The sequence below is a fragment of the Mobula birostris genome, chromosome 3 (genome assembly GCF_030028105.1).
Source record: "Mobula birostris isolate sMobBir1 chromosome 3, sMobBir1.hap1, whole genome shotgun sequence".
NCBI lineage: Eukaryota > Metazoa > Chordata > Chondrichthyes > Myliobatiformes > Myliobatidae > Mobula > Mobula birostris.
The window spans coordinates 167,083,303-167,107,404 of NC_092372.1; the positions used below are offsets into that span (position 1 = coordinate 167,083,303).

Below are 24,102 nucleotides of genomic sequence, written 5' to 3' on the forward strand. Positions count from 1 at the left end.
ATATGCAATACTAATAAGGGCTTTTGTATAGGATGTTGTGGTGATGTCTATATTTTGATGGAAGTGTTCTGACAACTGATATCTGTGAGGGGAGGAAATGTAAATGTAAGTGTATCTGGAAATTGGAAGTTTTGTTATGCTGAGCAAAAAAAAAAATTGAAAATCCACCATGATGTAGCATAATCATTATTTATGAATTCATGGCATTTTAATTTTAAACTTTATCATTTTTAACTTTACCATTTTAATTTTACTTTGATCCTCCAGCTTTGGGTTTTCACAATTGATAAATATTGAAAATGTAAATAACCTCTTTCTCAACACCAGCACTGATACATACACAACAATACTAAAGATCTTTTCTTTCATATGCTCCATGTTAGTTACATTACCTGCACATGGTCTCCACTTCCATCCCAGAGAACCCAAATGCACTGTCTCCTTCAATACAGATAACCCGCTGATGTGGAGTCTGATCTTTGGCAATCAACGCTGCAGCTATGGCAAAACCTAGACCTACCCCCATAGTACCAAAGGTGCCAGCATCCAATCTAAAAAAAAAAGGCATCAGATGGAATTTTAATGGCAACTACACAAATTAGGTATGTGCTGAAAAGCAACAACATTATAAGGAAATTGTACAGCAGTACAGGAACAACAATTCAACATCCCAAACCTGCTTTCCCTTTCAATCAGATTATTACTTATCTATACCATGACTCCACTCTTGGTTCCACATCCTGCAAGAATTGTTAATAGAACATAGAACATAGAATAGTACAGCACAGTACAGGCCCTTCAGCCCACAATGTTGTGCGACCCTCAAACCCTGCCTCCCATATAAGCCCCCACCTTAGATTCGTCCATATACCTGTCTAGTAGTCTCTTAAACTTCACTAGTGTATCTGCCTCCACCACTGACTCAAGTAGTGCATTCCACACACCAACCACTCTCTGAGTAAAAAACTTCCTCTAATATCGCCCTTGAACTTCCCACCCCTTACCTTAAAGCCATGTCCTCTTGTATTGAGCAGTGCTGCCCTGGGGAAGAGGTGCTGGCTATCCACTCTATCTATTCCTCTTATTATCTTGTACACCTCTATCACGTCTCCTCTCATCCTCCTTCTCTCCAAAGAGGAAAGCCCTAGCTCCCTTAATCTCTGATCATAATGCATACTTTCTAAACCAGGCAGCATCCTGGTAAATCTCCTCTGTACCCTTTCCAATGCTTCCACATCCTTCCTATAGTGAGGTGACCAGAACTGGACACAGTACTCCAAGTGTGGCCTAACCAGAGTTTTATAGAGCTGCATCATTACATCGCGACTCTTAAACTCTATCCCTCGACTTATGAAAGCTAACACCCCATAAGCTTTCTTAACTACCCTATCCACCTGTGAGGCAACTTTCAGGGATCTGTGGACATGTACCCCCAGATCCCTCTGCTCCTCCACACTACCAAGTATCCTGCCATTTACTTTGTACTCTGCCTTGGAGTTTGTCCTTCCAAAGTGTACCACCTCACACTTCTCCAGGTTGAACTCCATCTGCCACTTCTCAGCCCACTTCTGCCTCCTATCAATGTCTCTCTGCAATCTTTGACAATCCTCTACACTATCTACAATACCACCAACCTTTGTGTCATCTGCAAACTTGCCAACCCACCCTTCTACCCCCACATCCAGGTCGTTAATAAAAATCACGAAAAGTAGAGGTCCCAGAACAGATCCTTGTGGGACACCACTAGTCACAATCCTCCAATCTGAATGTACTCCCTCCACCACCACCCTCTGCTTTCTGCAGGCAAGCCAATTCTGAATCCACCTGGCCAAACTTCCCTGGATCCCATGCCTTCTAACTTTCTGAATAAGCCTACCATGTGGAACCTTGTCAAATGCCTCACTAAAATCCATATACATCACATCCACTGCACTACCCTCATCTATATGCTTGGTCACCTTCTCAAAGAACTCTATCAGGCTTGTTAGACACGATCTGCCCTTCACAAAGCCATGCTGACTGTCCCTGATCAGACCATGATTCTCTAAATGCCCAGAGATCCTATCTCTAAGAATCTTTTCCAACAGCTTTCCCACCACAGACGTAAGGCTCACTGGTCTATAATTACCCGGACTATCCCTACTACCTTTTTTGAACAAGGGAACAACATTCGCCTCCCTCCAATCCTCTGGTACCATTCCCGTGGACAACGAGGACATAAAGATCCTAGCCAGAGGCTCAGCAATCTCTTCTCTCGCTTCGTGGAGCAGCCTGGGGAATATTCCGTCAGGTCCCGGAGACTTATCTGTCCTAATGTATTTTAACAACTCCAACACCTCCTCTCCCTTAATATCAACATGCTCCTGAACATCAACCTCACTCATATTGTCCTCACCATCATCAAGTTCCCTCTCATTGGTGAATACCAAAGAGAAGTATTCATTGAGGACCTCGCTCACTTCCACAGCCTCCAGGTACATCTTCCCACCTTTATCTCTAATCGGTCCTACCTTCACTCCTGTCATCCTTTTTTTCTTCACATAATTGAAGAATGTCTTGGAGTTTTCCTTTACCCTACTCGCCAAGGCCTTCTCATGCCCCCTTCTTGCTCTTCTCAGCCCCTTCTTAAGCTCCTTTCTTGCTTCCCTATATTCCTCAACAGACCCATCTGATCCTTGCTTCCTAAACCTCATGTATGCTGCCTTCTTCCTCCTGACTAGATTTTCCACCTCACTTGTCACCCATGGTTCCTTCACCCTACCATTCTTTATCATCCTCACCGGGACAAATTTATCCCTTACATCCCGCAAGAGATCTCTAAACATCGACCACATGTCCATAGTACATTTCCCTGCAAAAACATCATCCCAGTTCACACCCGCAAGTTCTAATCTCAAATTTACAATTACAATTTGAATTAGAATCTAACACTTTGTGGTTTTTCTACCACTTTTACGTGGGATTTCTTTAAGAATTTTTTCAGCAGTGTCCTTTGATCCCTTTGCTTTCCTATCTTGATCACCTTCATATTTTCTAAGATGCTAAAAGTGGTTTTATTTTTTTGACCTGAGTATATCTCATTTGCACCTTTGTTAAAATGCATCTAATTTCCAGTCTTGTTTCTTGAATTATGCTGTAATATCTGTCAATATTTGCTATCTCACACACCTTCACAGCTTGGTACAATTGATGAGTGGCAAGTAACCTCGAAATTGCACAATGCTTCCCAATCATCAGCGCATGCCGGTTAAATTACTGGACCAGCAACTACAGTATTGGACTACTGAGAGATACAAATTAAATGAAACGTGGAATTCAAAATAAAGTCTGTTCTTCATCACAATACTCATTAAGCTATCAGATGGTTGTAAACTACTTCATCAATGTTCTTCGAGAAAAAAAATCCACAGGCCTTCCCTAGTATGGTCTACATGTAAATCCGGGCCCAGCTAATGTGGTTGATTCCTGTCGGCCTCCATAATTTAAAGGTAATTAGGGATGGTTAATAAATGCAGGTCTGTTCATCAGCATCCATATCTAGTGAACAAATCATTTTTGAATGTCATACCCTTGGATTGAGATTGTTTTCTCTGTTTGCAAAGAGTACACAACAGGAGAGAAGGACAAATAATATGACCTTTCTCAAGGAGTTCAGAGCAAAAGACCATAAGGAGCAGAATTAGTCCATTTGGCTCATCAAGTTTTCCCATCATGGCTGATTCATTATCCCTCTAAACCCTATTCTCTTGCCTTCTTCCCATAACCTTTGATTCCCTTACTAATCAAGAATCTATCAACCTCTGCTTTAAAAAATACACAATAACTTGGCTTCCACAGCTGAAAAATTATAAATGAAATTGTTAACTGTTTCTTCATTATTTCCATTATTTTCCAGTTTTCAGATGTTCAGCCAATGCTGTACTTGGTGTTTAGGTTAACATTTCTTGTAGCATTCATTTAATCACATCAATTCCCTATCCCCTTTAAGTATTAATTAGTTGAAATCAAAAATCATCAGAGAATGTATTTCCAAGAACATCACAAGAAATGCATTATGGTAGCTGCAGCCCAAGTGTGAGTGAATGTGTGCCCCCAACATAATATTTCCATTCATGACAACATCTTTTGAGAATATGTAAAACTAGACAACGGGGTGACCTGTTGGGGCACCCTTTGAGAGAAGGGTAATGCAGTCTGATGTAACCAGAATGAACATTAAATTTCCCTGAATGCTATTGGCATTGCTTTACTTTGGAAACTGAAGTAGAAAACCTCAGTTTATTAAAGAAGAGCGACACATAGCAAAGCAAACATAGCTCTTCCTCTTTTAACGAAGGACACTTTTGATGGCATCATTTCTGGTTTATGTGCCACCCTCGTGCCTCTCGTTGTCATTCTGGAGACGTGCAGTCCTTTCATCCCCCATCTCTTCATCTCTTCTGCTGTTTGTTGTTTGTCTCTGATCCTGGAGACGTGCATTTCTCAGCTCCTTTGTCTCTTCCTCTCTCCTCCTTCTATGCCAGTTGTTGTCATTTTGGAGACATGCAGCCCTTTCATCCCCCGTCTCTTCAACTTTTCTGCTGTTTGTTGTTTGTCTCTGATCCTGGAGATGTGCATGCCTCTCCTCCTCTGTCCTCTTCTCTCACCTTTTTTTGTCCTGACTCTTTGATCCTGGAGTCGTGCGGCCCTGGCCTCATCCGGTTCTTCTTCTCTCCTTCTCCTTGCCACTTCCCGACGACGTTTGGAGTCATCTCTTGACCATAATATCCCCCTTCCCTTTCCACGCGGCAAAATTAGGCTGACCATTTTTTTTTTACCCAAATGCTGGATAGAAGATACGAAGCACTAACACCAAAGGATGCTGATTATTCTTGATGATGTGGTTGGCGCTCTCCTAAATGGACGTGATATAGTCACCGCTGTCCTTTGACTGCAGCAAAGGGCTTGATCGATGTCTTGAAGTATGTCACAATAAGATTTAATTATCTCTTATTGATGGGTGGCAGTTAGATCTGTCCCAATCCTGCACATGCTGATAATGATTAGCAGAATGTGACCACTCGAAATAGAGCTGCCCTGCCCTTTTGCTCCGGTAGGTATCGCTGCTGAGGCTGGCCATGTGCACGCGTCGGGTTGTCGCGTCCTGATTTCCATGATGGCCGATCAGCTCTCGGGTGAACGCCAGCTTATTGATTTTTGGTGAATGAGCAATTTTATATGAATATATAACCCTGAACTTTGCCTGCATTCTGTAAGTTAGCACATTTTAATTCAATTTAGCTAAAAATGTGCTGCTGTAATGCACCGTTTGCACTAATTGGAGGTCACAAACAGACAGACAGAGCATGAGAGTTTTAGTAGTATATAGATTTCTTGGAAACAATCATTTGCATTCTTTTGAAACTTCTTTTAATGTGAAATATTGAGACAAAATATTGGGAGTTTTGTAGAGGTGCAAAAGTTAAATTAAGTATTCTGTAACTTTTTGAAGTTTTCCATCAGCAACCTTGATGTTACTATAATGGTAATTACCTATGCCTTGGCAAGTAGTTAGGGAGGATGGTACGGCCAATATCCATGGTGTTGGCACCCTCGGTAACGATAATACAATCTTTTGTCAGCAGTGGTTGAATGGTGTGGAAAACAGTGTAGTAGTTCATAGGCAGAGAGTCCTTTACTGCCATTGCCTAGTAAGGAAAAGTTAGAATGTATTAAGTACAATCACATATGGAATGAGATTTTAAAAATTGTCAAATTAGTCAAGGCATAAAACTAAAGTACAGTAAACAGATAGATTTCAAGAGAACATTGGCAAGTTCAAAGTTTAAGGTAAATCTATTATCGAAGTATGTATATGTTACCATAGACTACCATGAAATTCATTTTCTTGCAGGGATTTACAGGAAAAAAATGCAATCGAATTTTACAAAATCTACACACAGACAAGGACTAACACACAACTAATGTGCAAAAGAAGACAAATTGCAAATAAAAATAATACTCAGAACATGAGCTGTAAAGAAAAAGTGAGTCTACAGGTTATAGAATCAGATGAGAGAAGTGGTAGATGAAGTTATCCATGCCATTTCAGGGGCCTGATGATTATAGGATAACAACTGTTCCTGAATCTGATGATGTGGGATCTAAGGCTTCTATACTTTCTGCCCAATGTTAATCCAGAGAACAGGGCATGGACTGAACAGCGGGGATCCTTGACGACAGATACTGCTTTCTTGTAGTAGTACTCCATATAAATGGACTCAATGATGGGGTAGGCTTTGTTGTGTTGGACTGAGTTGTATGCACCTCTTACTGTAGCATTTTTGATTCCTGGGCTGTGATGTAACCAGTTAGGGTATTCTCCACTGTGCATCTATAGAACTTCTCAGAAGGTCTGTGATAACGCTTGTGTGCTGGTCGCAGGACTGATCCTTTGACATGATAACTCCAAGGTAACGAAAGCTATTGACTCTCTCCAGCTCCAATCCCCTGATGAGAACTGGCTCATTGACCTATGGCTTCTTCCTCCTGTGGTTGATAATCAGCTCTTCAATTCTGCTGATGTTGTGTGAGAAGTTGATGTTATTGCATCATTCAACCATATCTTCAATCTCCCTCCTATATGCCAATTCGTCACCACCTTTGATTCAGCCAACAACAGTGGTGTCATCAGCGAAGTTAAATACAGTATTGGAGTTGTACTTAGCTACACCATCGTAAGTTTAAAGCGAGAAAAGCATGAGGATAAGCACACAGCATTATTGGACACCTGAGCTGATGGTGAATGTGGAGGTGATGTTGTTGTCAATCAGTACTAACTGGGATCTGCCAGTTAGGAAACTGAGGACCCACTTGTACTGAAACCCAGGTCTTAGAGCATAGTAATGTGTTTCAAGGAGATAATAATGTTGAATGCTGAGCTGTAGTCAATGAAAAGCAACCTGACATAAGTACCTTCTTTGACAGGTGCACATGAGCTGAGGGAAGAGCCAATGAAATAGCATCTGCTGTTGACCTGTTCTCATGGTAGGCAAATTGGAACATAGTCGGGTCACTCCTTAGGGAGGAGTTGATATGATTTGTAACCAACCTCTCAAAATACCTCATTATAGTGGACATATGCAAGTGCTACTGACGATAGCCATTGGGGCAGGTTACCACATTCTTCTTGGGTACCAGTATGATTGATGCCTACTTGAAGCAGATACGTAACTCAGACTGCCGAAGTGAGAGGTTGAAGATGTCTGTAAGCACTCTAGGCATGTGACTAACAAAGGTCTTCATTACTCGGCCAGATATGCTGTCTGGGCCAGATGCTTACCATGGATCACCCTTCTGACGGATGCTCTCACATCAGTCTCAGAGACTGAGATCACAGAACCTCCAAATCCAAAGAAAGGATTAGAGAACCAGTGTTAGCATCCTCTCCCAGGCCAACACCTCCAGCACTGAGGTTCCAATTAAACTAGCTGGCTCTAATAGGCATCATTCATTTGAACTGCCACATGATGAGGGAGTTGTGTGTGGAGAAAGAAAACTCTTCAAGGAACAGTCAAAGCCTCCTTGAGAAAGAAGGGGAATCCCTAGTCCAAAGAGTATGTGGTGGAGCTTTAAAGAGACATAGACATATAGATGCATAAATATTTAAAGGTGGTAGAATAAGCAGAGAAAAGAGTTTGAAAATGCTTAAGAGATGCCAAGTTCTCATGAACTCCTAAGAAACGCTGATTCAACCACAAATATTGTGTCCATTTAGAACACAGAACATAGAATAGTACAGCACAGTACAGGCCCTTCAGCCCACATTGTTGTGCCGACCCTCAAACCCTGCCTCCCATATAAGCCCCCTATATTTTGTTATGCTAAATGGCTTCTCTGTGGGTCAATGTAAAATGAAGAAATGAATATTATTAGCATGGCAAATATAGTGGCAGCATTCAATAAACTTCGAAAGCTTATCCATTTAAGTGTTATTAAATCATTTAAACACTTAACTTCACATTGAGCAGGTGCTACATTGCCAAAGAAACTACCTCTCAGTTGAAACTGCTGTCCTTTCTGTTAATGGTTTGTTCTCTGTCCAAAATTCCAACAATCCAACAGTCAGGAAAAATGTATAAGATGGCAAAGTAGTTTTATCTTCATATGTAGTCACTGTACTTCAGATTCAATATCCATCAAGTAATCTTGAGAATATGCTGTGGAGTATGCAAAATTTGCACTCTTTTCAAGAGTGCAAACTTGAATTAGTTGGCCACCTGAGAACATTGGGTAGAAACAGTTTGGGTCCAAGTAATAAATCATAAGACCCAAGTTTTTCTGTGATGATCTTACACCAAGGTCTCAATACTTGTTCAAATTGTGAAGTGCTGGAGAAGGTTAGAAACTCTTAGGACTTCAGCACTGTATCTGGGGATGTGAGATCACTACAAATTAGACGGATCACACTTGGGCAGTATCAGGACCAGCACTAATAGACTCAATAAGGGGTGTGGAAGTATTTACTAGTTTTGTGCTGGAGGATTTAATTAGAGTGGCAGGAGGTGAGGAACCTGAGCAAAGGGAGGGAAGAAGGAGAAACATCAAAATAAATGAAAGACAGTAAAATAGAAACAAATATGGAAAGGCAGAGAAAACAAAGGCAAGTGGCACTTAGGGCCTTAGTGCAGATAAAAAGAGGACTAATTATGTTAAAAACATAAATGTAAAGGCATTGCGCCTTAATGCTTGCAGTACAAAAAAGAAGTAATAACACTGACAAATAGGTTACTTTATTGTTACTATGATGGAGACATGGCTGCAAGATAACCAAGGATGGGAAATTAACTTGTAGGAATATTCAATATTTTGGAAGGACAGACTGGAAGAAAAAAAGTGAGATTATGGTGTTAATATGCAATGATGAAGATGGGTTTTGGCTTAGGTTATCAAAATGTGGTATTTGTATGGGTAAGAAACTCCAAATGACAGAAGAGGTTAGTGGGTGTTGTCCGTAAGTTCCTAAAGAGCACTGTTAATGTAGGAAGTGGAATTAAACAGAAAACTAGAGAAACATGCAAGAACGGTACAACAATAACAGTGAGTAACTTTAATCTACAAAATGATTGGTCAAATCAATTCAGAAATACTGTGCAGGATAAATTCCTGGGATGTACCCTCAATACAATCAACAAGAATCAAAGCCTGGATCTCTGTACCTCTCTGCAATTGGATAGACTCTTCACAGTCTGTATGGACTAATGATAACATCTCCTTGCTGATAATCAACACAGGAACATCTCAAAAATGTCTGCTTAGGCCACTGCTCTACCTTCTCTACACTCATGACTGTGTGCCTAGGCACAGCTCAAATGCCATCTACACAGTGATCAAGGACTTCAGTGTTGGTGGCAAAATCTCAAATAGTGACAAGGAGGTACAAAGTGTGAAATTGACTGGCTGGTTAAATGGTGACACAACAACCACCCTGCACTCAACGTTAACAAGATCTAGGAACTGATTGTGAACTTCAGGAATGGGTAGTTGGGAGATGTTTGTTTGTTTCAAGTCTGTATGTGCACAGTATTGATGTACTCAGGACAAATGCACCAGCAGCTATTCTTCATTAGGATTTTACGGAGATGTGGTATTTATTTTATTTTGAGGCACAACACAGTAACTGTCTCTTCTAGTTTAACAAGCCCACACTGCCCAATTAGTCCCATTTGACCAATTAAACTCCTAACCCGTATGTCTTTGGATTGTGGGATGAAACCAGAGCAGCTAGAAGAAACCCATACAGTCACGTCACGGTAAGAACGTACAAAATCCTCCCAGGCAGTGGCAGAACACAACCCAGGTCACTGGCACCATGATGCCAGTATGCTAACTGCAATGCTCCAGTGCTGTTCTATGAAGATTCTCATAGATGTACCATGCAGCACATTCTGACTTGTTCCATCACCGTCTTGTACAGAGGTGCCAATGAACAGAATCATTACAGGTTTCAAAGGGTTGTAGACTCACCCAGCTCCATCACGGGCTCAAGCCTCCCCATCACTGAGGACATCTTCATACGACAGTGTCTCAAGAAAGTGACATTCATCATTAAGGACCCTCGCCATCCCAGATATGTCCTCTTTTTAATTACTACCTTCAGGGAGGCGGTACAAGAGCCTGAAGACCCACACTCAGCATTTAAGAATCAGAAACAGAATCAGATTTAATATCACCAGCATAAGTCGTGAAATTTGTTACCATTACGGCAACAGTACAGTGCAATACATGATAAATAAATAGAGAAAAAACTGTTACGTTAAGTATCTATATGTCTATTCAATAGTGAAGTTAAACTAAGTAGTGGAAAACAACAGAAATGAAAAAGTAGTGAGGTAGTGTTCAATCTCCATTGAGAAATCAGATGGCAGAGGGGAAGAAGCTGTTCCTGAATCACCAAGTGTGTGATTCTGTACCTCCTTCCCGACAGTAACTGTGTGAAGAGGTCACGTCCTGGGTGGTGGGGATCCTTAATGACGGACGCCGCCTTCTTAAGACACCACTCCTTGAAGATGTCTTGGATGCTATGGAGGCTGGTACCCATGATAGAATTGACAAATTTTACACGTTTCTGCAACTTATTTCGATCTTGTGCAGTAGCACCCCCCTTCCCATACCAGGTGGTGATGCATCCAGTCAGAATGCTCTCCATGGGACAAACCAAATCTCCTCAAACTCCCAATGAAATATAGCCGCTGCCTTGCCTTCTTTATAGCTGCATCAATATGTTGCATCCAGGTTAAGTCCTCGGAGATATTGACACCAGGAACTTGAAATTGCTCACTCTCTTCACTTCTGATCCCCCTGTGAGGATTGATTTGTGTCCCCTCATCTTATCCTTCCTGAAATCCACAATCAGCTCTTTGGTCTTGCTGATGCTGAGAGCAAGGCTGTTGATGTGACACCACTCAACTAGCTGGTATATCTCACTCTTGTATACCCTTTCGTCACCATCTGAAATTCTGCCAATAATGGTTGCATCATCAGCAAATTTATAGATGCAGTTTGAACTACAGGGTGTAGAGAGTAGAGCAGTGGGCTAAGCACACATCTCTGTGGAGTGCCGTGTTAATTGTCAGTGAGGTGGAGATGTTATTTCCAATCCCCACAGACTGTGGTCTTCGGGTTATGAAGTCGAGGATCCAGTTGCAGAGGGAGTGCAGAGGCCCAGGTTCTGTAGCTTTTGGATCAGGACTCGAACAGCATCTTGCCCTCTCCTATCAGATTTCTGAATGGTCCTTGAACCCATAAGCATACATCACCATTCCTCTTTGCGCTGTTTATTTGTAATTGTAAGCTTATGTTATTTGTTATGCCCGCACTGTACTGCTACCACAAAACAAATTCCATGACTAATGTTGGTGACAGAAAACCTGATCCTGGATGTTTAGATCAATACAGCTTAACTGGAGACAGATTGTCCTAGGCAACAATGAGAAAGAAAAAATAACAATCATGTTATGCTTCCTTAGGGAAGAACAACCTTAGTATGATAGAATTCTCATATCAGATGGAGAACACAGGAGTAAATTCAGAAACTACACTCCTGAATCTATAGCTATGAGAGATCCAGAGAACTTAGTAATAAGTTGACACTGTATAGGAAGTTGAAAATATTAAAATATACAAGTGAATGACACTTCAGGCTACAGGTCTGGCAGCATCTATAGAAAGAGAAGCTGTTAATATTTCATGTCTGTACCCTTTATCACACAAAGAGAGAAAACTGCTTAGTCAAGGTAGAGGAGAAAGTGGGGTGATGTGAAGGAACAAAGGGTATTTCACTAATAGGGCAAAATAATAGGTAAAATCAGCTTAAGTTTCTTTGAGTTAATTGTGTGTAGTCTGGCCTACTGGGATATTTTTATTTCAGGTTACCAGTTTCTGCAGTTGTTTCAATATTCAGTCATTCATTGTTGTCTGGCTCAAAAATAAATCAGGAAAACGACTCAACTATAGCTTAAGAAGGCCATTAGGAATAGTATTAGATCTATGGGGTAGGCTACAAAAATAGCCAGAAAAAAAAAATCAGTATGGCTTGGGAGCATTTTGCAATTCGTCAAAGGAGAACTGAAAGCTTGTTGGAAGGGTTGGATGAGAGTTGAACAGAGTACAAGAGTAATCTTACACAGAAAATAAAACCTGATTGTTAAAACTTCTTTAAATATGCGAAGGTCTGTGGATGATAATGTAGGTCACCTGCAGTCAAAGATGGTGCAAATTATGATTGGGAGCAAAAATGTAGCAGAACAATTAAACAAATACTTTGGTCTAACACGAGTGGACGTAGTTTAAAGGTGCTTGGAAGTAGGTACAGAGTGGATGTCAGGGTTAAGTTTTTCACACAGAGTGGTGGGTGCGTGGAATGCACGGCCAGTGATGATGGTGGCGACTCTTAGGTAAGTGGAGCCTAGCAAAATAGAGGGCTATGCGGTAGGGAAATTCTAGGCTGTTTCTAGAGTAGGTTACATGGTTCGCATAAATTTGTGGGCCGAAGGGCCTGTTACATGCTGTAGATGTCTATGTTCTAGGTTCTATCTTCACAATGGAGGGGGCAAATAATCTCGTAAGTACATTAGGAACAGGATAGAGCAGTGGCCCCCAACCTCCAGGCCGTGGACCGATACATTGCAGCGAAGAATGCAGCAGTGCAGCCGTAGTCAGAACGCACTCAGCACATCTTTAAGAAAAAAGCCGAAATAAACAAGCTAATTAATTAGGTGCCACCCGGCACGTAAATGTCGGCCCAGATTAGAGGCGATTGCCGTTATTGCATCCCCTCTGATCTGGGCCGACATTTACATGCTGGGTGGCACCTGATTAACTAGATTGTTTATTTCGGCTTTTTTCTTAAAGATGTGCTGGGTGCGTTCTGACTACCGCTGCATTGCTGCATTCTTCGCTGCAATGTATCGGTCCACGGCCCAGAGGTTGGGGATCACTGGGATAGAGGAAGGAATTAAAGGAAATCAGTGTGAGCAAAGCAATAATGCTGGACAAATCAATTCAGTAGAAGGCTGACAAATCCTCAAGTGCTGATAATTTACAACCCAGAACACTAAAGGAAATGGCCCTAGAAATAGTGAACACATTGGTGGTCAACCTCATCGTTATTTTGATCCTAATATAGTTCCTATAGATTAGAGGATAGCAGATTTAATTTATAAAAGGAGCAAGAGAAAATACAGCAAATATGGTGAATTACAAACTAGTTAATCTAATAAGAAAATGCAGGAATAATCTATCAATATACAATAATACAATACTGTATACTATACTATAATATACTGTATGATAACAGAAAGCTTGGAAAACTTTAATGGGATTGCACAAAGAATAAACAGAGTTATGCAACACTTCATGCAGCTCTTTTTTCCCCAAAACAACTCATATTTACAGCTTTCTCTGGCAGCTTGTTCCATATACCCACCACTCTCTGTATCGAAACAGTTGCTCCTCAGGTCCCTTCTATATTTTTCTCCCCTCACTTTAAATCTACGCCCGATAGTTATCAGATTCTCTTACTCTGGGAAAAAGACTGACCATGCAACTTACCTATTCCCTTCTATATACTGCTTACAAGGTCATGATTCACCCTCCTTTTGTCCTGATAAAAAGGTCCTGGTCTATTCAGACTCATGATTGAGTTAAACAAGGCTGCTCCTACTCCTATTCCTATGCTTCACGTGGACATTGTAGAGACTACAGACTAGTTAATCCAATATGCCAGATCCTATTATGAAGCAGATTATAGTTTGTGTTCCACAACAGAAAGTTGTGAAATTGAACAAAGAAAGTCTAGTGAACATAGATAGCGATGGATGACAGGATGATGCTGAAATCCAGTTTATTAATGACCATCAGTGAAAGGGTATGCCACTAAGATCTGGTCTGATCCCCATACAAATATATAATTCTACCTGGCATAGTTGATAATGTCCTAACATTATTTTAGACTGGATAATACAAATCAGTGGTGCTCATATTACAAAACAAATTTAGAAAAACACTTTAAAACTCCCATGCATTTTCAGAAGTGCTGCATTTTCAGTCAAAGGTCTAAATTCAATTTCAGTATCCACGATCAGTGCACATTATTGGATCCAGCAAACTACATCATGTATGCCATAGTTACACATATAAATATTTTTGAGCAAGTTGATAAAGTACATTATAAATACAAAAGGGTTCTTTTTTCTGATACTTAGATGGCTACATTAATTACTTGTACAAATAATTTTGTTTTACTACAAACAGTAACCAAATGGGATGTTACACGATTCACAGATTAATGACTGCTCTAATTATCCAACAGTGAAAATCAAAACCTATCACAAAGCTGTTCCCATCTGGATTACTAAATTAGATAGAACAATGCAGAAGGCTGATTAAAAGAAAGCAGGTCATTACCTCAGACTTAATCCTATATCATTACTTATTTCTAAACAGCTAGAACTGAGATGGAAAACCTGATAGGTTTTTCAGATTAACTGTGTTTTGTAACATTTTCATCTTAATGAATTTTTTAACGTCATTCTTTTATAGATCAAATTACTAACCCAAATACAATTTTACTGTTTTATATAAATCTTACTTCTTTATGGAAACTGGAAATGTGTAAAGAGGGAGTTACTTCAGCATAACAAGGCCTTGGGTAGGAGGCAGTTTAGCACCTTTTCAGAGGAGCCATGGCTATCTTGTTTGCAAAGATTGCAAGAGGCACTGTTATTTTAGACCATATGATTCAAAGGCACAAACTGCATTGCCTGATGCAATATGCAGTGAATTCTCCAGTGTTTAGCTGCACAAATGAAATACTCATCAGAAACCAATAACTCTGACCATATTTTGGAGACTCAGGCTCAAGTAAACGAGTTGAAAGGAATCATGGTCTAAAATATTGATTTGGTAGCACAAAGAGGAGGAAAAAGTAGCATTGTTGACTGACTAAACTGGTAATTTAGTGGATTCTTCAGTCACAGTTAAGACCACCAGCAGAAACCTAGCAAGAGCAATGTGCATGAAAAACCTCCAGCTGGCCATTAGTATTGTGATTGTAGCAATTGTTTCATTCACATCACTCTTTTAACAGCTTGTGGTGGTCTCTCCTGGCCAGCCTGCAAAAAGAAGTAGGAACTAAAGTGTGATTAGTTAGACAGAAAATATATTTTAATCACTGCATGAGTATTTCATTAGATTTAATTGTAATAGTTCATCTCCTTGGCCTCAAAGTATTACACATTGAAAGGCTCTAGTTTCTGTTTGCCTTATTTCAGACATTTTTATACTTTTCATATATTAATTGAAGGAACTACTGTATCAAAACTGAAACACAAATCCATATTTTATTCAGTGACTATGAATTAAAGATTGTAATTTTTTTTAAACAGTGCATTTTGCATTGATGTGTTGCAGAGATTTCCATATTGTTAATATCCTTCAGAATAACACTGAGAAAATAGGGATTTGTTCTTCTTCCATGCACCACTTCTTCCTTCCTGCAAAATCTTGAATTATCTGGATGGAAATGGCTAAACATTAAAAAAAGATTAGGGCAGTGAATCTGTGGAATTCATTGCCACAGGGAGCTGTGGAGGCCAAGTCATTGGGTATATTTAAAGCGGAGGTTGGCAGGCTGCTGATTAGCAAGGATGTCAAAGGTTCCGGGGAGAAGGCAAGAGCATGGGATTGAGAGATATAATAAATCAGCCATGATAGAATTGTGGAATAGAATGGCCTAATTCTGCTTCTACGTCTTATAGTCTTCTAATATTTCCTATTCCTAATATATAAACAGAAGTTACAAAATAATTGCCAGAACTTCTTGCCAAAATTATCATAAACAAATAAGCTAAATTTACAACATCTTTTACATCAAGGCCATAAGACATAGGAGCAGAATTAGGCCAGCTAGCCCATCGAGTCTCCTCTGCCATTCAGTCATGGCTGATCCATTTCTCTATCAGCTCCCCAACCCCAGCCCCCGGCCTTCTCCCATAACCTGCGATGCCATGTCCAATCAAGAACCTATCAATCTCTACCTTAAATACACCCATCGACCTGGCCTCCACAGCTGCTTCTGGCACAAATTGACCACCCTTTGGCTAAAGAAATTTCTCTGCATCTCTGTTTTGAAAGGGCGCCCCTTCATCCTGAGGCTGTGCCCCTCTTGTCCTAGACTCTCCCACCATGGGAAACATCCTTTCCACATCTACTCTGTCTAGGCCTTTCAACATTCGAAAGGTTTCAATGAGCTCCCCACTCATCCTTCTGAATTCCAGCAAGTACAGACCTTGAGCCATCAAACGTTCCTCATATATTTCCTATTCCTAAACCTTTTCATTCCTGGAATCATCCTAGTGAACCTCCTCTGGAACCTCTCCAATGCCAGCACATCTTTTCTAAAATGAGGAGCCGAAAACTATACTCAAGGTGAGGCCTCACCAATGCCTTATAAAGCCCCAGCATTACATCCCTGCTCTTGTATTCTAGACTTGAAATGAATGCTAACATGGCATTTGCCTTCCTCACCACTGACTCAACCTGCAAGTTAACCTTCAGGATGTTCTGCACAAGGACTCCCAAATCCCTAGGCATCTCAGATTCCTTGATTTTCTCCACATTAAGAAATAGTCCACACATTTATTTCTACTATCAAAGTGCATGACCAAGCATTTTCCAACATTGTAATTCATTTGCCACTTTCTTGCCCATTCTCCTAATCTGTCTAAGTCCTTCTGCATCCTACCTGTTTCCTCAACACTACCAGCCCCTCCACCAATCGCGTGTCATCTGCAAACTTGGCAACAAAGCCATCTTTTCCATCATCTAAATCATTTATATACAGCATAAGAAGAAATGGTCCGAACACCAACCCCTGCAGAACACCACTAGTTACTGGCAGCCAACCAGAAAAGGATCATTTTATTCCCACTCGCTGCTTCCTACCAATCAGCCAATGCTCTAACCATGTTAGTAATTTTCCTGTAATACCATGGGCTCTTAATTTGGTAAGCAGCCTCTTGTGCGGCACCTTGTCAAAGGTCTTCTGAAAATCAAAATATACAGCATCCACTGCATTCCCTTTATCTATCCTACTTGTGATCTCCTTAAAGATTTCCAACAGGTTTGTCAGGCAGGATTTTCCCTGAAGGAAACCATGCTGACTTCATACTATCTTGTCCTGTGTCATCCAGTACTCCATTACGTCATCCTTAACAACTGATTTCAACATCTTCCCAACTGCTGAGGGCATGCTAACTGGTCTCTAATTTCCTTTCTGCTGCCTTCCTCCGTTCTTAAAGAGTGGAATGACATTTACAATTTTCCAGTTCTTTGGCACCATACCAGAGTCCAATGATTTTTGAAAGATCATTTCTAATGCCACCACAATCTCTAAAGCTACCTCTTTCAGAACTCCAGGGTGCAGTTCATCTTGTCCGGGTGACTTATGTACCTTTAGGTCTTTCAGCTTTTTGAGCACCTTCTCTCTTATAATAGTAACTGTACCCACTTCTCTTCCTTCACACACTACAACATCAGGCATATTACGAGTGTGTTCCACAGTGAAGACAAATGCAAACTACTCATTTAGTACATCAGCCATCTCCTTGTCCCCCGTTATTATTTCTCTTGCGTCATTTTCTAGTGGTCCTATAACCACTCTAATTTCTCTTTTAGTTTTAACATACTTGAAAGAACTTTCACTATCCACTTTGATATTATTTGTTAGTTTGCTTTCATATTCAATTTTTTCCCTTCTAATGGTTTCTATAGTTGCTCTCTATAGGTTTTTAAAAATTTTCCAATCCTCTATCTTCCCACTAATGTTCACTTTGTTGTATGCCCTTTCTTTTACTTTTACAATAGCTTTGACTTCCCTTGTTAACCATGGTTGTACTATTTTACCATTTGAGTATTTCTCCATTTATGGAATACATATGTCCTGCACCTTCCTCATTTTTTCCCAGAAACGCATGCCACTACTGCTTTGCTAACATCCCTGCTAGCAGCTCCTTCCAATTTATTTTGGTCAACTCCTCTCTCATACTGCTGTAATTTCCTTTACTCCACTGAAGTATTGCCACATCAGACTTTACTTTTTCCCAATGAAATTTCAAGTTGAATTTAATCATATTGTGATCACTGGTTCCTAAGGGTTGTTTTCCCTTAAGCTCCCTAGTTGCTTCTGGTTCATTACATAACACCCAATCCAGTATAGCTGATCCCCTAGTAAACTCAACAACAAACTGCTCTAAATAGCAATCTCTTAGGCATTCAACAAACTGACTCTCTTGAGATCCATTACCAAACTGATTTTCCCAATCAACCTGCATATTAAAATCTCCCATGACTACTATAACGTTGTCCTTTTTTCTCGCCTTTTCTAGTTTCTGTTGTAACCTATGGTCCACCTCCCAGCCACTGTTGGAAGGCCTGCATATAACTGCCATTAATGTCCTTTTACCCTTGCAGTTTCTTAACTCAACTCAGAAGGATTCAACATCTTTCGATCTTATATCACATCTTTCTACAGATTTGATGCCATTCTTTACCAGTAGACCAACACCATCCCTCTGCCTATCTTCCTATCCCTCTGATACAACGTGTAACCTTGGACATTCAGCAACCAACTACAACCATCCTTCAGCCATGATTCAGTGATGGCCAGAACATCGTACCTGGCAATATTCTGCCTTGCACAAAATAACCAAGGGTCAATCAAACCCTGGAAATTAAAAATGGCTTGAGTAATCAGAGCAATACTTTCAATTTAAAGTGTGGATACATTTTAAACATATCATAATTTTTCTGATAGGATTCTCTTATTCACTCTTTTTCTCAGAAGCGCGGCACTTTGGAACATTCCACCAATTGACTCAACCAAAAAAATACAAATATTTAATATGTCAGTCAAAACTGACACTCTAAGTCACATTTCAAGTAAATTACCCCCAATGAAAGGTTTAAGTGGTACATGTTAGCACAGAGATCTGAATAACTTAAAACATTTATGGACAATTCAACAGTTTGAGCGATTTACCTTAGATAATTCTTCATTAGCTTTCATTTTCTCCTTCAGGAATAACCACCATTCGGAGTTGGATGGGTAAAACCATGGTGCAATCCTGAAGAAATCCAGTAACTGAAAAATAAAAGTTGTAATTGCATTCCTGAATTTAAGAATGGCATATAGACTGTACATTCATCACAGAAATTTGTGCCATAGCCTGCAGCCACCTCACAGTGAATGTGAAGTGTAAATGACAGAACCTAAAATGGTAAACACTCATATAGAAAGCATGGTCAAAGTTTAAAATGCACATCAATTGCAAGATATAGTTAATTACAGAGGGAATACATTTCAAGTACTTTACTAAGTTCCATCATATACATTCTACTAGAAACACACTGTTCTAACTACTATGGTTTTGTAATTAGATCTTGCTTTCTGTTTGTATTGGACAGAAAATGTGAAAATGCAATGACCAAACATTAAGTCATTACAGTGTAGAACCTTTTAAAACTATTACATATTAATAGAAGCTGCCTATCATATCATCTACTATGACTCTAATGTTTCAACAGTGAGTCTTCTTTGCAGTACATTGAGTACCATTATAAACAAGAGATACAGTGACATGCAAAAGTTTGGGCACTTCTGGTCAAAATTTCTGTTACTGTGAATACCGAAGCAAGTAAAAGATAAACTGATTTCCAAAAGGCATAAAGTTAAAGATGAGACGTTTCAGCCAAAGTTCTGTGTCAGAAGTTTGCAAAGGAACATCTAAACAAGCCTGATGCATTTTGGAAACAAGTCCTGTGAACTGATGAAGTCGCAATGAGCCGCAATGAGCAAAGGTATGTTTGGAGGAAAAAGGGTACAGAATTTCATGAAAAGAACCCCTCTCCAACTGTTAAGCACGGGGGTGGATCGATCATACTTTGGGCTTGTGTTGCAGCCAGTGGCACGGGGAACATTTCACTGGCAGAGGGAAGAATGAATTCAATTATAAACACAAAATAATCTGCAGATGCTGAGATCAAAGCAACACTCACAGCACGCTGGAGGAATGCAGCAGGTCAGGCAGCATCAGTGGAAATGATGAGTCAACGTTTCGGGCCGGAACCCTTCGTCAGGACTGAACAAAGAAGGAGGGGGAAGGATTTGAAGAATGTTTGTAGGTTCATTTGAAAGACCAGTAATTTGAAAGACAAAGGGGTAGGGGAGGGGAAGCAGGGACGTCATAGGGAGGAAAACAATGGGTAGTAGAAGAAGGAGGCGGAACCACAAGGGAGGTGATAGGCAGCTGGGGGAGGGGGCAGAGTGAAATAGGGATAGAGGAAGGGAGGGGGAGGGAATTACCAGAAGTTGGAGAATTCTGTGTTCATAAGGGGCTGGAGACCATGAGGGAGGTGATAGGCAGCTGATCTGTCCGCCACAACAGACAGGATCTCCCGGTAGCCACCCACTTCAACTCTGCTTCCCATTCCCATTCAGAAATGTCCATACATGGCCTCCTCTACGCCATGATAAGGCTAAACTCAGGTTGGAGGAGCAACACCTCATATATTGTCTAGGTAGTCTCCAGCCCCTTGGTATGAACATAGAATTCTCCAACTTCTGGTAATTCCCTCCCCTCCCTTCCTCTATCCCTATTTCCCTCTGCCCCCTCCCCCAGGTGCCTATCACCTCCCTCATGGTTCCACCTCCTTCTTCTACTACCCATTGTTTTCCTGCCTATGACATCCCTGCTTCCCCTCCCCCACCCCTTTGTCTTTCAAATAACTGGTCTTTCAACTGAACCTACAAGCATTCTTCAAATCCTTCCCTCTCCTTCTTCGTTCAGTACTGACGAAGGGTTCCGGTCCGAAAAAGTAACGTTGCTTAAAATATTAAAGAAATGTGTCATCTTTAACTTTATCCCTTTTGGAAATCAGGTCATCTTTTACTTGCATAGCTATTCACAGTAACAGAAAATTTGACCAGGGTGCCCAAACTTTTGCATGCTACTGCATATCAATGCTAATCCATTCTTTTTGAATCCTGAGGCATTGCTCAGGAAGATTTTTGGATCTACAGCAGGGTTTTTTGATTTTTATTGCCACCCTATACCAATGCAAATCTGGTATTCCCTTCACAAGCACTGCATTTAACAGATCAATTTAAACAAAATACTGTACCATTAAACACAACTTTATTTAAAAATATAACCCACTACAACAGAAAAAGGCTAATGGACTGTATGCAAAAATGTTAACTTACTACTTTTACAAAGGCTTACAAACTGCATAGATGCATTACTTAGTTTCCCCTCTCTTTCTTGGGGTTATGGATGACAAGTTTTCATTTCAGTCCTTTAGGTTCTGAAATGGCAGATGAACCTGGCATTTGGAGGCTCCACCACATATTGGGGCTAGTTGGTTTGGGAATTGGTGCACTTCTGGTTTTTAACTAGATTGCCAATTCCCCGGGTGTACCAGTTTAGCACATCCCAAAGATATGCTGAGTGGTTAACTGGCCACTGCAAAATCCCCACAGTGTTGGGGGTCAGCAAGAGAATCGGGAGTTGGGAGAGGGATGCTGATGGACCTGTGAGAGAGAACAGGCTATAGGGAAATAATTGGGGGCATGGGATTAATGAGATTGCTTTGAGAGCCAGCACAAATGATCAGTTGACTGTCCTCTTTCTGTGTTGTAAGGCAAATATAACATATGGATTCCAAAAGATGGGTACATTTTCACAAGGAAGTTTTGATAACATTCTTGAATCTTTTACTCTGTCTACCTACTGTTCTCTTGCCATGAGAAAAGTTGGACCAGGACATTACTTCAGAAGCCATTTGTCAAACACATGAACAACATTTCCTGCCCTTTGGACATGACTTGTATACTCAAAGTACTGATGTAGTATCAGTCTGAGCAGCCGTCCAACAGAAGTGACTTGGAGGATTTTGCAGAGGCAGCATTTGATGGTACCTCATCAGGTGCACTGAGATGCCTACGACAGGTGATCCATGTGTCGGAAGATTACAGGTGGGCAAGAATGAATGCTGCCTGGTAGAACATAACTTCTAAGGCCTTGATATTCAGACACTTATCTAGTACACCGACATCGTTGATGAATTCAGTTAACATAGTCTGCTTTCACTGACAAGTTGCTCTAAAGATACGGGAAATGGTCCACATCTTTTCAGGGCCTAGTTATGGAGAGTGGGAGGATTAGACCCATGTACAGTATGGCAAATTCGTATGTTTCAGTGAGCTAGTTAATGATGACCTGAAGCTCAGCCGCTGAGTGAATACGGTATTGCAGCAAGAGAGGTGGAGGAAAGTGTTGAGATCAATACACATCTTTGTTTGACACCAATCCCTACCAAGATTGGTTCTTTTGTGTATTTTTGTCAAGGAAATGATTAACTTTATGTTTAATTACCTGTTCACTCTTCTCTTTTACTTACCACAATGATAACAGAGAAACCTTTGCAGTAACATCTTACCCAAAAAAACCCTTCTAACAATGTAATTTTCCTTCAGCCTTGTATTAGTCTAAATATTAATGTTCAAATCTCTGGAGGTGGGACTTCAGCTGATAACTTCCCAATCAGGACTACTGCTAACCTAAGATATCACTAATTACTGATAAGGAGTCCCAGCATTGTAATATCTCTATCTTGTAAATATTTTTTGTTCTTATTTTGGAGAAAAACTGATCTGTGCTGTGCTGCAGTGATAAGTCTAAAGCCTCTTGATCCTTGATACAAGTATTGCTATAAGAAGTCTCCACTAGTAGTTTATTAAAAGCCAGTAGTGCTGATTATAAACACAAAATATTCTGTAGATGCTGAAAATGCAGAGTAACATACACAAAATGCTGGAGGAACTCAGCAGATCAGGCAGCAGCAAGGGCCTTGGCCCAAATGTCAACTCTATTCTTCTCCATAGATACTACCTGACCTGCTGAGTTTCTCCAGCGTTTTATGTATGTTATAGCAGTACTGATTCTTATCATAGTGCTAATTATCTACAGAGCTCTCTTCACAAGTCCCATTGACTTCCCATGCTATAATCTATATGCAGCACATTCATAGCCCAAAGTCACTATTTATCATCTTACTTGACTGCAAGACTTAAAATCAACAAGGATATGTGATGTTTCACCTAATTAAATTGAAAATTACTGTTAATCAATAATGAAAAAAATTGATCACAAAATCATTATGTTTGTCACTAAAATAATTAGAGCTTCCTATACTTAAGGTATTGTTGAAGGCTAGCTAGGATCATGGGACGATCACTAAGAATAGAACTGTAATTTACACACCCCTCCAAACTGAATTTATTTGTTTTCAAACCCCTCCAAGGCTGTAGTTATTCCACAAGTGCATTGAAATCAATGGAGTACAGCTGGCAAGCCTTAAGTAATATTGCAGGTTGTATTTGTTATGACTTGCACTCTGATTACTAAATAACGTACAACAGAACTAGCCAAAACTCTTGCGCAGTTAACTTAATACAATAAACAAATTTTAAACTATGCTCTCTATATATAATTAGCCCACATGCATTTTTGAATAACAACAATATTTGTCAACTACAATCTGTGCCAACCAAATCAATGAAAATATTTTGGAACATTTTTCTAGTTTTCCCCTCTCACCCAACAGGCAAAATACTATTTCCTGCATACTAATTTCAAAAACTGTTATTGGCTGAAGAAATATTTTCAAATTTCTGTCAGAGACAGGCTATGCGGTGGGGAAAGAGGGCAGGGGAGAGGACGGCCATGCCATTGACTTACTCACTCTTAATGAAGTCCTATCAAAAAATAATTTCCAAATAACAAAGACAACTATGGTATGAGAGATGGAAATTGTCAAAAAATGCAGCACAACACTGCTGCAGGCAATGCAACTGCCTCATTAACTCCAATGTATCAGGTTGGTTCTGACCTCTGAACTCTAAAAATTGCACATTCTCCATTATTATGTGGATTTCCCCCCGTTACATTGCTTTCCTCCCACATCTCAAATCATGGTGGTACATTAATTGGGGATCGCATGTTA

The 24,102-nt window shown here is 40.3% G+C and overlaps 1 protein-coding gene across 3 annotated transcripts in view; it reads right to left on the reverse strand.

The window, feature by feature from the left end:
• Positions 1–24,102, reverse strand: part of hacl1 (2-hydroxyacyl-CoA lyase 1) — a 120,147-nt gene that overhangs the window by 42,685 nt on the left and 53,360 nt on the right. For all 3 annotated transcript variants that reach the window (XM_072253632.1, XM_072253631.1, XM_072253633.1), the window contains 3 exons: positions 19,079–19,180; positions 5,533–5,687; positions 393–551 (listed from right to left, as the gene is read on the reverse strand). In XM_072253632.1, the coding sequence (XP_072109733.1) occupies positions 393–551; positions 5,533–5,687; positions 19,079–19,180 (416 nt within the window). The remainder of the gene's footprint in view (positions 1–392; positions 552–5,532; positions 5,688–19,078; positions 19,181–24,102) is intronic.